The sequence below is a fragment of the Oncorhynchus kisutch genome, linkage group LG23 (assembly GCF_002021735.2).
Source record: "Oncorhynchus kisutch isolate 150728-3 linkage group LG23, Okis_V2, whole genome shotgun sequence".
Lineage (NCBI taxonomy): Eukaryota > Metazoa > Chordata > Actinopteri > Salmoniformes > Salmonidae > Oncorhynchus > Oncorhynchus kisutch.
Window position 1 is genome coordinate 29,132,873 of NC_034196.2, and position 12,950 is coordinate 29,145,822.

The window sequence follows — 12,950 nt, forward strand, 5'->3', positions numbered from 1 at the left end:
CCCCCTCTGTGGACATGGATTAAGGCTCCCCCCTCTGTGGACATGGATTAAGGCTCCCCCCTCTGTGGACATGGATTAAGGCTCCCCCCTCTGTGGACATGGATTAAGGCTCCCCCCTCTGTGGACATGGATTAAGGCTCCCCCCTCTGTGGACATGGATTAAGGCTCCCCCCTCTGTGGACATGGATTAAGGCTCCCCCCTCTGTGGACATGGATTAAGGCTCCCCCCTCTGTGGACATGGATTAAGGCTCCCCCCTCTGTGGACATGGATTAAGGCTCCCCCCTCTGTGGACATGGATTAAGGCTCCCCCCTCTGTGGACATGGATTAAGGCTCCCCCCTCTGTGGACATGGATTAAGGCTCCCCCCTCTGTGGACATGGATTAAGGCTCCCCCCTCTGTGGACATGGATTAAGGCTCCCCCCTCTGTGGACATGGATTAAGGCTCCCCCCTCTGTGGACATGGATTAAGGCTCCCCCCTCTGTGGACATGGATTAAGGCTCCCCCCTCTGTGGACATGGATTAAGGCTCCCCCCTCTGTGGACATGGATTAAGGCTCCCCCCTCTGTGGACATGGATTAAGGCTCCCCCCTCTGTGGACATGGATTAAGGCTCCCCCCTCTGTGGACATGGATTAAGGCTCCCCCCTCTGTGGACATGGATTAAGGCTCCCCCCTCTGTGGACATGGATTAAGGCTCCCCCCTCTGTGGACATGGATTAAGGCTCCCCCCTCTGTGGACATGGATTAAGGCTCCCCCCTCTGTGGACATGGATTAAGGCTCCCCCCTCTGTGGACATGGATTAAGGCTCCCCCCTCTGTGGACATGGATTAAGGCTCCCCCTCTGGTGGAGCATGGAGGCTCCCCCCTCTGTGGACATGGATTAGGCTCCCCCCTCTGTGGACATGGATTAAGGCTCCCCCCTCTGTGGACATGGATTAAGGCTCCCCCCTCTGTGGACATGGATTAAGGCTCCCCCCTCTGTGGACATGGATTAAGGCTCCCCCCTCTGTGGACATGGATTAAGGCTCCCCCCTCTGTGGACATGGATTAAGGCTCCCCCCTCTGTGGACATGGATTAAGGCTCCCCCCTCTGTGGACATGGATTAAGGCTCCCCCCTCTGTGGACATGGATTAAGGCTCCCCCCTCTGTGGACATGGATTAAGGCTCCCCCCTCTGTGGACATGGATTAAGGCTCCCCCTCTGTGGACATGGATTAAGGCTCCCCCCTCTGTGGACATGGATTAAGGCTCCCCCCTCTGTGGACATGGATTAAGGCTCCCCCTCTGTGGACATGGATTAAGGCTCCCCCCTCTGTGGACATGGATTAAGGCTCCCCCCTCTGTGGACATGGATTAAGGCTCCCCCCTGGACATGGATTAGGCTCCCCCCTGTGGACATGGATTAAGGCTCCCCCCTCTGTGGACATGGATTAAGGCTCCCCCCTCTGTGGACATGGATTAAGGCTCCCCCCCTCTGTGGACATGGATTAAGGCTCCCCCCTCTGTGGACATGGATTAAGGCTCCCCCTCTGTGGACAGGGATTAAGGCTCCCCCCTCTGTGGACATGGATTAAGGCTCCCCCCCTCTGTGGACATGGATTAAGGCTCCCCCCTCTGTGGACATGGATTAAGGCTCCCCCCTCTGTGGACATGGATTAAGGCTCCCCCCTCTGTGGACATGGATTAAGGCTCCCCCCTCTGTGGACATGGATTAGGCTCCCCCCTCTGTGGACATGGATTAAGGCTCCCCCCTCTGTGGACATGGATTAAGGCTCCCCCCTCTGTGGACATGGATTAAGGCTCCCCCTCTGTGGACATGGATTAAGGCTCCCCCCTCTGTGGACATGGATTAAGGCTCCCCCCTCTGTGGACATGGATTAAGGCTCCCCCCTCTGTGGACATGGATTAAGGCTCCCCCCTCTGTGGACATGGATTAAGGCTCCCCCCTCTGTGGACATGGATTAAGGCTCCCCCCTCTGTGGACATGGATTAAGGCTCCCCCCTCTGTGGACATGGATTAAGGCTCCCCCTCTGTGGACATGGATTAAGGCTCCCCCCTCTGTGGACATGGATTAAGGCTCCCCCCTCTGTGGACATGGATTAAGGCTCCCCCCTCTGTGGACATGGATTAAGGCTCCCCCTCTGTGGACATGGATTAAGGCTCCCCCCTCTGTGGACATGGATTAAGGCTCCCCCCTCTGTGGACATGGATTAAGGCTCCCCCCTCTGTGGACATGGATTAAGGCTCCCCCCTCTGTGGACATGGATTAAGGCTCCCCCCTCTGTGGACATGGATTAAGGCTCCCCCCTCTGTGGACATGGATTAAGGCTCCCCCCTCTGTGGACATGGATTAAGGCTCCCCCCTCTGTGGACATGGATTAAGGCTCCCCCCTCTGTGGACATGGATTAAGGCTCCCCCTCTGTGGACATGGATTAAGGCTCCCCCCTCTGTGGACATGGATTAAGGCTCCCCCCTCTGTGGACATGGATTAAGGCTCCCCCCTCTGTGGACATGGATTAAGGCTCCCCCCTCTGTGGACATGGATTAAGGCTCCCCCCTCTGTGGACATGGATTAAGGCTCCCCCCTCTGTGGACATGGATTAAGGCTCCCCCCTCTGTGGACATGGATTAAGGCTCCCCCCTCTGTGGACATGGATTAAGGCTCCCCCCTCTGTGGACATGGATTAAGGCTCCCCCCTCTGTGGACATGGATTAAGGCTCCCCCCTCTGTGGACATGGATTAAGGCTCCCCCCTCTGTGGACATGGATTAAGGCTCCCCCCTCTGTGGACATGGATTAAGGCTCCCCCCTCTGTGGACATGGATTAAGGCTCCCCCCTCTGTGGACATGGATTAAGGCTCCCCCCTCTGTGGACATGGATTAAGGCTCCCCCCTCTGTGGACATGGATTAAGGCTCCCCCCTCTGTGGACATGGATTAAGGCTCCCCCCTCTGTGGACATGGATTAAGGCTCCCCCCTCTGTGGACATGGATTAAGGCTCCCCCCTCTGTGGACATGGATTAAGGCTCCCCCCTCTGTGGACATGGATTAAGGCTCCCCCCTCTGTGGACATGGAATTAAGGCTCCCCCTCTGTGGACATGGATTAAGGCTCCCCCCCTCTGTGGACATGGATTAAGGCTCCCCCCTCTGTGGACATGGATTAAGGCTCCCCCTCTGTGGACATGGATTAAGGCTCCCCCCCTTCGTGGACATGGATTAAGGCTCCCCCTCCTGTGGACATGGATTAAGGCTCCCCCCCTCTGTGGACATGGATTAAGGCTCCCCCTCTGTGGACATGGATTAAGGCTCCCCCTCTGTGGACATGGATTAAGGCTCCCCCCTCTGTGGACATGATTAAGGCTCCCCCCTCTGTGGACATGGATTAAGGCTCCCCCCTCTGTGGACATGGATTAAGGCTCCCCCCTCTGTGGACATGGATTAAGGCTCCCCCTCTGTGGACATGGATTAAGGCTCCCCCCTCTGTGGACATGGATTTAAGGCTCCCCCCTCTGTGGACATGGATTAAGGCTCCCCCCCTCTGTGGACATGGATTAAGGCTCCCCCCTCTGTGGACATGGATTAAGGCTCCCCCCTCTGTGGACATGGATTAAGGCTCCCCCTCTGTGGACATGGATTAAGGCTCCCCCCTCTGTGGACATGGATAAGGCTCCCCCCTCTGTGGACATGGATTAAGGCTCCCCCCTCTGTGGACATGGATTAAGGCTCCCCCTCTGGGACATGGATTAAGGCTCCCCCCTCTGTGGACATGGATTAAGGCTCCCCCCCTCTGTGGACATGGATTAAGGCTCCCCCCTCTGTGGACATGGATTAAGGCTCCCCCCTCTGTGGACATGGATAAGGCTCCCCCCTCTGTGGACATGGATTAAGGCTCCCCCCTCTGTGGACATGGATTAAGGCTCCCCCCTCTGTGGACATGGATTAAGGCTCCCCCCTCTGTGGACATGGATTAAGGCTCCCCCCTCTGTGGACATGGATTAAGGCTCCCCCCTCTGTGGACATGGATTAAGGCTCCCCCCTCTGTGGACATGGATTAAGGCTCCCCCCTCTGTGGACATGGATTAAGGCTCCCCCCTCTGTGGACATGGATTAAGGCTCCCCCCTCTGTGGACATGGATTAAGGCTCCCCCCTCTGTGGACATGGATTAAGGCTCCCCCCTCTGTGGACATGGATTAAGGCTCCCCCCTCTGTGGACATGGATTAAGGCTCCCCCCTCTGTGGGACATGGATTAAGGCTCCCCCCTCTGTGGACATGGATTAAGGCTCCCCCCTCTGTGGACATGGATTAAGGCTCCCCCCTCTGTGGACATGGATTAAGGCTCCCCCCTCTGTGGACATGGATTAAGGCTCCCCCCTCTGTGGACATGGATTAAGGCTCCCCCCTCTGTGGACATGGATTAAGGCTCCCCCCTCTGTGGACATGGATTAAGGCTCCCCCCTCTGTGGACATGGATTAAGGCTCCCCCCTCTGTGGACATGGATTAAGGCTCCCCCCTCTGTGGACATGGATTAAGGCTCCCCCCTCTGTGGACATGGATTAAGGCTCCCCCCTCTGTGGACATGGATTAAGGCTCCCCCCTCTTGGACATGGATTAAGGCTCCCCCCTCTGTGGACATGGATTAAGGCTCCCCCCTCTGTGGACATGGATTAAGGCTCCCCCCTCTGTGGACATGGATTAAGGCTCCCCCCTCTGTGGACATGGATTAAGGCTCCCCCCTCTGTGGACATGGATTAAGGCTCCCCCCTCTGTGGACATGGATTAAGGCTCCCCCCATCTGTGGACATGGATTAAGGCTCCCCCCTCTGTGGACATGGATTAAGGCTCCCCCCTCTGTGGACATGGATTAAGCTTCCCCCCTCTGTGGACACTGGATTAAGGCTCCCCCCTCTGTGGACATGGATTAAGGCTCCCCCCTCTGTGGACATGGATTAAGGCTCCCCCCTCTGTGGACATGGATTAAGGCTCCCCCCTCTGTGGACATGGATTAAGGCTCCCCCCTTCTGTGGACATGGATTTAAGGCTCCCCCCTCTGTGGACATGGATTAAGGCTCCCCCCCTCTGTGGACATGGATTAAGGCTCCCCCTCTGTGGACATGGATTAAGGCTCCCCCCTCTGTGGACATGGATTAGGCTCCCCCCTCTGTGGGACATGGATTAAGGCTCCCCCCTCTGTGGACATGGATTAAGGCTCCCCCCTCTGTGGACATGGATTAAGGCTCCCCCCTCTGTGGACATGGATTAAGGCTCCCCCCTCTGTGGACATGGATTAAGGCTCCCCCCTCTGTGGACATGGATTAAGGCTCCCCCCTCTGTGGACATGGATTAAGGCTCCCCCCTCTGTGGACATGGATTAAGGCTCCCCCCCTCTGTGGACATGGATTAAGGCTCCCCCCTCTGTGGACATGGATTAAGGCTCCCCCCTCTGTGGACATGGATTAAGGCTCCCCCCTCTGTGGACATGGATTAAGGCTCCCCCCTCTGTGGACATGGATTAAGGCTCCCCCCTCTGTGGACATGGATTAAGGCTCCCCCCTCTGTGGACATGGATTAAGGCTCCCCCCTCTGTGGACATGGATTAAGGCTCCCCCCTCTGTGGACATGGATTAAGGCTCCCCCCTCTGTGGACATGGATTAAGGCCCCCTGCACCTGTCTGGAAGACACATTTCAGTTGAATGCATTCAGTTGTGCAACTGACTAGGTATCCCCCTTCCCAATCAACAGTCCTTTGCAAGGTGCCCAATTAAAAATTAAAAGGGCAACTACAATCTTTTTTTTTTTTTTTTTTTATCTGAGAGGCTGGTAGATTCTCATCTACCTGCCAGTGGCTGGTGGACAAAAAGTTGGGTAGGGGTTATCCTTACGTGATCCCAGACACTTTCTTCATGTACAAGTTGAGCTGCAGACGGATAGACACATTCAAAGGTACACCAGTCTCCTGCAGAGAGAGAGAAATTAATAAACTGCATATTTACAGCTTTAATAAATCAAATGGGGAAAATACTTGCCACAGCAAGGAAGTAAACAATGTTGGGTTGTTGGCGGAAGAGGATGAAATATGTTCCCTAGACATCTAATAACAAACAAGTGGTCTGTACTGAGTGCACTAAATACTGAGACTAATTTAAATAGATCAAACATTTGGACAAGGGCTCTTTGGCCTCAGTTGAAGAACCAGTCGTTAAGCTTAGTGAGAGAGCTCGAACCAAACATCGTCTTACTCGTTTCTCTTCTCAGGGTAATTTCATTCCACTCCCTTGGTGTACAAACACAGTTTGTGGCACAAAACTGTAAATCTACTTGACAATCACTTTGCTTTCCAAGCCAAGCCAAGCTGCTTAAAGTCTGTACTTTGTCAAAAACAGGATCACACCTAGCTAAATTAATACTCAAGGGACTTGCGCATCGGTCCCACACACAATCAACTAGGACTTGTATGTTAGCGGGCTTAGTCGTTATAAAATATACTGAGAAACAATGAAAACATTTGCCTAACATAAAAGTGCTTTTAGTCCCCAGTCTTACAGCAATGTGTGTGGAGTCCCTAGTTTCAAACGGAGGAATAAACATTGTACTGTATAGGCCTGCATACAGAGTGAGAGTCTCTCCCCCCTGTGGAAATGTTAGTGTTGCATTGCTCTTCACACAGTAAATATTTCCCCACAATCTACAGTACTTAAGTTAGAAGTTTGTGTGTAAGCAGAACACATAAAAACAGATACAGGATAGAGACGCAGTCAGACAGACAGCTGTTTATATGCTTCTAAAGGAAGGAATTCCAAAATATTGAGGGGAACTTGCTTATTTATCCCCTCATTTTACCAAGTAAGTTAACTGAGAACACAATCTCATTTTACAGCAATGTCCGGGAGAATAGTTACAGGGGATGATTGATCCAATTGGAAGCTGGGGATGATTAGGTGGCCATGATTGCATGAGGGCCAGATTGGGAATTTAGTCAGGACACCGGGGTTAACACCCCTACTCTTATGATAAGTACCATGGGATCTTTAGTGACCACAGAGTCAGGACACCCGTTTAACGTCCCAGCCGAAAGATGGCACCCTACACAGGGCAATGTCCCCAATCACTGTCCTGGGGCATTTGGATATTACATTTTTTTTTAAACCAGAGAACAGAGTGCCTCCTACTGACCCTCCAACACCATTTCCAGCAACATCTATCCTACTATCCAGGGACTGGCAAGGACCAACCCTGCTTAGCTTCAAAGGAAGCTAAAGATGGGGTCCTAGCTAGAAACACTAGCTGGTGTTATTGATTTATTGTGTGGAACGTGCATTTGAAATGATTCATGTGCATCCCAACACAAAAGGTTTGAGAAACAACCATTGTTATTAAGAGGCACATCAGTATCATCGCAGATCGTTAGTGACTTCACTTGAGGTGAAAGTATTAGCTGCCCAAGCAGACAGTGCATACTGTCACAAGCCATGAGTTGTTTTTCACCCCATCTGAAACATCAATACCTGCCTGTGCCATATCACACCAAGTGACTGGATAACATGGGACTTGTCAATAAGATTGATCTCCCAACCTTTGTCACAATAACATTTTACTGCCTAGATTCATAACAGACTGACAAATCAACATTATCTACTGGGTCCATTAGCGAACATTTCAGTACAGATCTGTAGGTTACATTCATCAATAGATGACTGTCATTACCAAAACTGGAGATTAGATAGTCGGGGTCTGTCAGGTGAGGTCAAAGACTGAAGTGTTAAACTAGACTACACAGTTAAACCATAGACAATATGTTTTTGACAGATCAGCAACTCTGTTCATACAAGTTGTCAAAATATTACCTTAACGTTTCAAATTCTGTTAGCGAGAAACAAAGGGGGGGGGGGGGGGGGGCAAGCTCATGACTCTGCGTAGAGGCTGTTGGGGACGGTTTGCCAGACAGATTGAACCTAGTCCTGGACTAAACAGCATGCTTAAAATATCCTTTCCATTCTTTTTTTTAAATCCAGAAATAGGCTTAATCTGTGTCTACTCCTTGAAGTTACATGCAAATGTAGTAGATCTACTTCATTCTAACAGTTCCAACGCTGTTCTTCAGGCCATCTTCATTCAGTAAAAACCCCAGCTCTGTTTGTCCACAGGACTGTTGAGAAAACAGCCAGATGCAAACAAGACCAGACCCAGAGCTGGTTATGTACTGTACAGTATGTGGGGTAGTGTGAGTGCCATGCACACACTCAGTCATACACCCTTCCCCCTGCACACACTCAGTCATACACCCTTCCCCCTGCACACACGCGTATTCCACAAACACACGAACACAACCGTTCCTAGACACAGAGAGAAACACTTGGCTCATTTGAGGATAGAGTTCTACTATTCTGATCTGGTTCTGTTCAGACAGTTCTGGCTAGGAAACAGTTCTAGGAGAGCTGGATGGACCTTGGGGACCGCAAGGACTCATGCTGGGATCTAACCCCAGATGGTTAATCCCACATCGGGGATCCTTCCTCCGCTCTCCCTCCTTGAGCTCTGCAGGGCTCAACTGCCCCAGTCTGATACCACTGCCTGCCAATTGTTACAGCAGCAGTTATGAAAGTCATGTCTTCACTTTATTGACTAAAGAAGCCTACCTGTGTGAAAGTAAACTTCCACATCCTCTATTAAAGATACCAAGAGGACAGAGTTAATGGCACAGGAGGTTGTGCACCACTGCACTTTCCCTGGATAGGGATGTGGCAGTCATGACATTTTACCAGCTGGTTATTGTTTTGCAAAAGCCTGCAGGTCTCACGGTAATTGACCGTTAAATGAACATGTGAAGCATGGTGATGCTAAACATGTACTCATACAAGCATCATAAAAGCCTCTGATGCACACCTATGGAACATCTACAATTTTTTTAAGTCTAAAGCCTAGTGGTTAGAGCGTTGGACTAGTAACCGAAAGGTTGCAAGTTCAAATCCCCGAGCAGTTCTGCCCCAAAACAGGCAGTTAGCCCACTGTTCCTAGGCAGTCATTGAAAATAAGAATTTGTTCTTAACCGACTTACCTAGTTCAATAAAGTTTAAAAAAAATATTTCTAAAAAATACACCATCACAATAAACTCCTTATTTCAGGCAGGTCTAAAGAGAGTGGCACACTCCATGTATTAACTCAGTCATTTATTGGCTACCCAAGAAATTACTGGGAGTTCATTTGCAACTTCGTTTTTATAGCTTACTCGCCATAAGTCAGCACCCCTACACTAAATAATTATCTGGATGTGCACAAGCTCATGCTTTTTATTAAGCAGGTCTAAAGAAATAATGATATGAATAAAATGTATTTCAGAAGAACTGAATAGGAGTTAGCCTACTGTATTTGGCTATGAGCCATGCCATAGGCTTGTTCATTTAGCAGACAAGATATGCTTGAGATGTGCCATTATTTTATAGTAAGAAGAATATAAACTTGAACTTAGCTGAATAATAAAGATGTTTCCCATTCCCCATATGAAGTGCCCATGTTAAAAAAGGGTCACACGCTAGATTGCGTTATTTGACAACTTTTGTTGAAAATGATACAAAACTTCAAATGCCTTAGAAATCAAAAAGGCATAATGGGCAGCATGAAGCACTATAGGTTATTGATGATTTGAGAAAGTTTGTGCTCCGTTCCTTTCCACAGGCTGCACACACTGCTCTCTCATCAAGTGATCATATTTTCACCCATCAGACTACCCTCAACTTAATCTAGTCTTTAGTTCGGATTTCAAATGGCCATTCTCAAATGGGCAAGACAAAAAAAGACGACATCCGTGTGCACTGGAATAGCGACTGGAGGTCACGTTCCTGTTTTCCACTCATGTTGGGTAGGATACTCTGGTAATGTCGCTGTGCCACAGGTGATATTCCACCCAAACTACCCTCATGTTGGGTAGGATACTCTGGTAATGTCGCTGTGCCACAGGTGATATTCCACCCAAACTACCCTCATGTTGGGTAGTATACTCTGGAAATGTCACTGTGCCACAGGTGATATTCCACCCAAACTACCCAGTACTTCATTTGGGAAACCATGTTAAATCTGTTCAGGAACACCAATAGTAACATGTTTTCACAACAAAACATATTTAATTAAACTGTTGACAGCCCCTCTCTGCACAGTGGAGAAAGGCATTAAGGAGAGTAGAAGGAAACAGTAGTGAGATATTCTATAGCTAAAGTTAATGTGTCAGTCCTACTTATGAAAAAAAGCCCTATTATTAGGCTATTCAAAATCTAAAACAAATTCACTCGTAGGCTAAACCCGAATTTGTTTAACTTAGGCTAGACCAATTATGTACCAAAAATACTGATTTATGTTTTTCTGCCATGTGTATAATGCGGTTGCTATGTATTGTATAATGGCACAATCATTTAAATGTTTTAATAATGAATCACCTTAGACAGCACTGTCCATTTTGTGGTGTTAAGCTTTGACACAACATCCGCAACGACCATGTCCACTCAGTTTCAACCTATCGTTGAACTTATTTCTTCAAATGTATCAATCACAGTGAGGTGAGTTTAAAAAATACATACCGTTTCGATAAGTGTTTGATGGGACATTTATTTTTACTGTTCTGATTACGTTGGTAACCAGTTTATAATAGCAATAAGGCACCTCAGGGGTTTGTGGTATATGACCAATATACAACAGCTAAGGGGTGTATTCAGGCTCTCTGCGCTGCGTTGTGCATAAGAACAGCCCTTAGCCATGGTATATTGGCCATATATCACACCCCCTCGTGCCAGATTGTTTAAATAGAGCCCGGAGTACCAGGCCATAGGCAACCTGATGATTGTTAGCAGGTTGTGTAGGCTACTACTAAGGCATGTCCAGAGTGCGGAGGAAATTTTAAATGACATTTTAATGGCATCGGACCGAGGCTCTACATCGGTCCTCGTGCTCCTAGACCTTAGTGCTGCTTTTGATACCATCGATCACCACATTCTTTTGGAGAGATTGGAAACCCAAATTGGTCTACACGGACAAGTTCTGGCCTGGTTTAGATCTTATCTGTCGGAAAGATATCAGTTTGTCTCTGTGAATGGTTTGTCCTCTGACAAATCAACTGTAAATTTCGGTGTTCCTCAAGGTTCCGTTTTAGGACCACTATTGTTTTCACTATATATTTTACCTCTTGGGGATGTTATTCGAAAACATAATGTTAACCTTCACTGCTATGCGGATGACACACAGCTGTACATTTCAATGAAACATGGTGAAGCCCCAAAATTGCCCTTGCTAGAAGCATGTGTTTCAGACATAAGGAAGTGGATGGCTGCAAACTTTCTACTTTTAAACTGGGACAAAACAGAGATGCTTGTTCTAGGTCCCAAGAAACAAAGAGATCTTCTGTTGAATCTGACAATTAATCTTAATGGTTGTACAGTCGTCTCAAATAAAACTGAAGGACCTCGGCATTACTCTGGACCCTGATCTCTCTTTTGAAGAACATATCAAGACCATTTCAAGGACAGATTTTTTCCATCTACGTAACATTGCAAAAATCAGAAACTTTCTGTCCAAAAATTATGCAGAAAAATTTATCCATGCTTTTGTCACTTCTAGGTTAGACTACTGCTATGCTCTACTTTCCGGCTACCCGGATAAAGCACTAAATAAACTTCAGTTAGTGCTAAATACGGCTGCTAGAATCCTGACTAGAACCAAAAAATTTGATCATATTACTCCAGTGCTAGCCTCTCTACACTGGCTTCCTGTCAAAGCAAGGGCTGATTTCAAGGTTTTACTGCTAACCTACAAAGCATTACATGGGCTTGCTCCTACCTATCTCTCTGATTTGGTCCTGCCATACACACCTACACGTACGCTACGGTCACAAGACACAGGCCTCCTAATTGTCCCTAGAATTTCTAAGCAAACAGCTGGAGGCAGGGCTTTCTCCTATAGAGCTCCATTTTTATGGAACGGTCTGCCTACCCATGTCAGAGACGCAAACTCGGTCTCAACCTTTAAGTCTTTACTGAAGACTCATCTCTTCAGTGGGTCATATGATTGAGTGTAGTCTGGCCCATGAGTGGGAAGGTGAACGGAAAGGCTCTGGAGAAACGAACCGCCCTTGCTGTCTCTGCCTGGCCGGTTCCCCTCTTTCCACTGGGATTCTCTGCCTCTAACCCTATTACAGGGGCTGAGTCACTGGCTTACTGGGGCCCTCTCATGCCGTCCCTGGAAGGGGTGCGTCACCTGAGTGGGTTGAGTCACTGATGTGATCTTCCTGTCTGGGTTGGCGCCGCCCCTTGGGTTGTGCCATGGCGGAGATCTTTGTGGGCTATACTCGGCCCTGTCTCAGGATGGTAAGTTGGTGGTTGAAGATATCCCTCTAGTGGTGTGGGGGCTGTGCTTTGGCAAAGTGGGTGGGGTTATATCCTTCCTGTTTGGCCCTGTCCGGGGGTGTCCTCGGATGGGTCCACAGTGTCTCCTGACCCCTCCTGTCTCAGCCTCCAGTATTTATGCTGCAGTAGTTTATGTGTCAGGGGGCTAGGGTCAGTTTGTTATATCTGGAGTACTTCTCCTGTCCTATTCGGTGTCCTATGTGAATCTAAGTGTGCGTTCTCTAATTCTCTCCTTCTCTCTCTCGGAGGACCTGAGCACTAGGACCATGCCCCAGGATTACCTGACATGATGACTCCTTGCTGTCCCCAGTCCATCTGACTGTGCTGCTGCTCCAGTTTCAACTGTTCTGCCTTCTTATTATTCAAACATGCTGATCATTTATGAACATTTGAACATCTTGGCCATGTTCTGTTTTAATCTCCACCCGGCACAGCCAGAAGAGGACTGGCCACCCCACATAGGAAGAAACCTAGAGAGGAACCAGGCTGTTTTGGCCTTTCTAGGGAGTTTTTCCTAGCCACCGTGCTTCTACACCTGCATTGCTTGCTGTTTGT

The 12,950-nt window shown here is 49.1% G+C and overlaps 1 protein-coding gene across 3 annotated transcripts in view; it reads right to left on the minus strand.

Annotated features, from left to right (window-relative positions):
* The window catches only part of LOC109868845 (scavenger receptor class B member 1), a 45,820-nt gene that overhangs the window by 10,209 nt on the left and 22,661 nt on the right, over window positions 1–12,950 (minus strand). For all 3 annotated transcript variants that reach the window (XM_020458569.2, XM_020458570.2, XM_020458568.2), the window contains exon 9: window positions 5,891–5,964. In XM_020458569.2, the coding sequence (XP_020314158.1) occupies window positions 5,891–5,964 (74 nt within the window). The remainder of the gene's footprint in view (window positions 1–5,890; window positions 5,965–12,950) is intronic.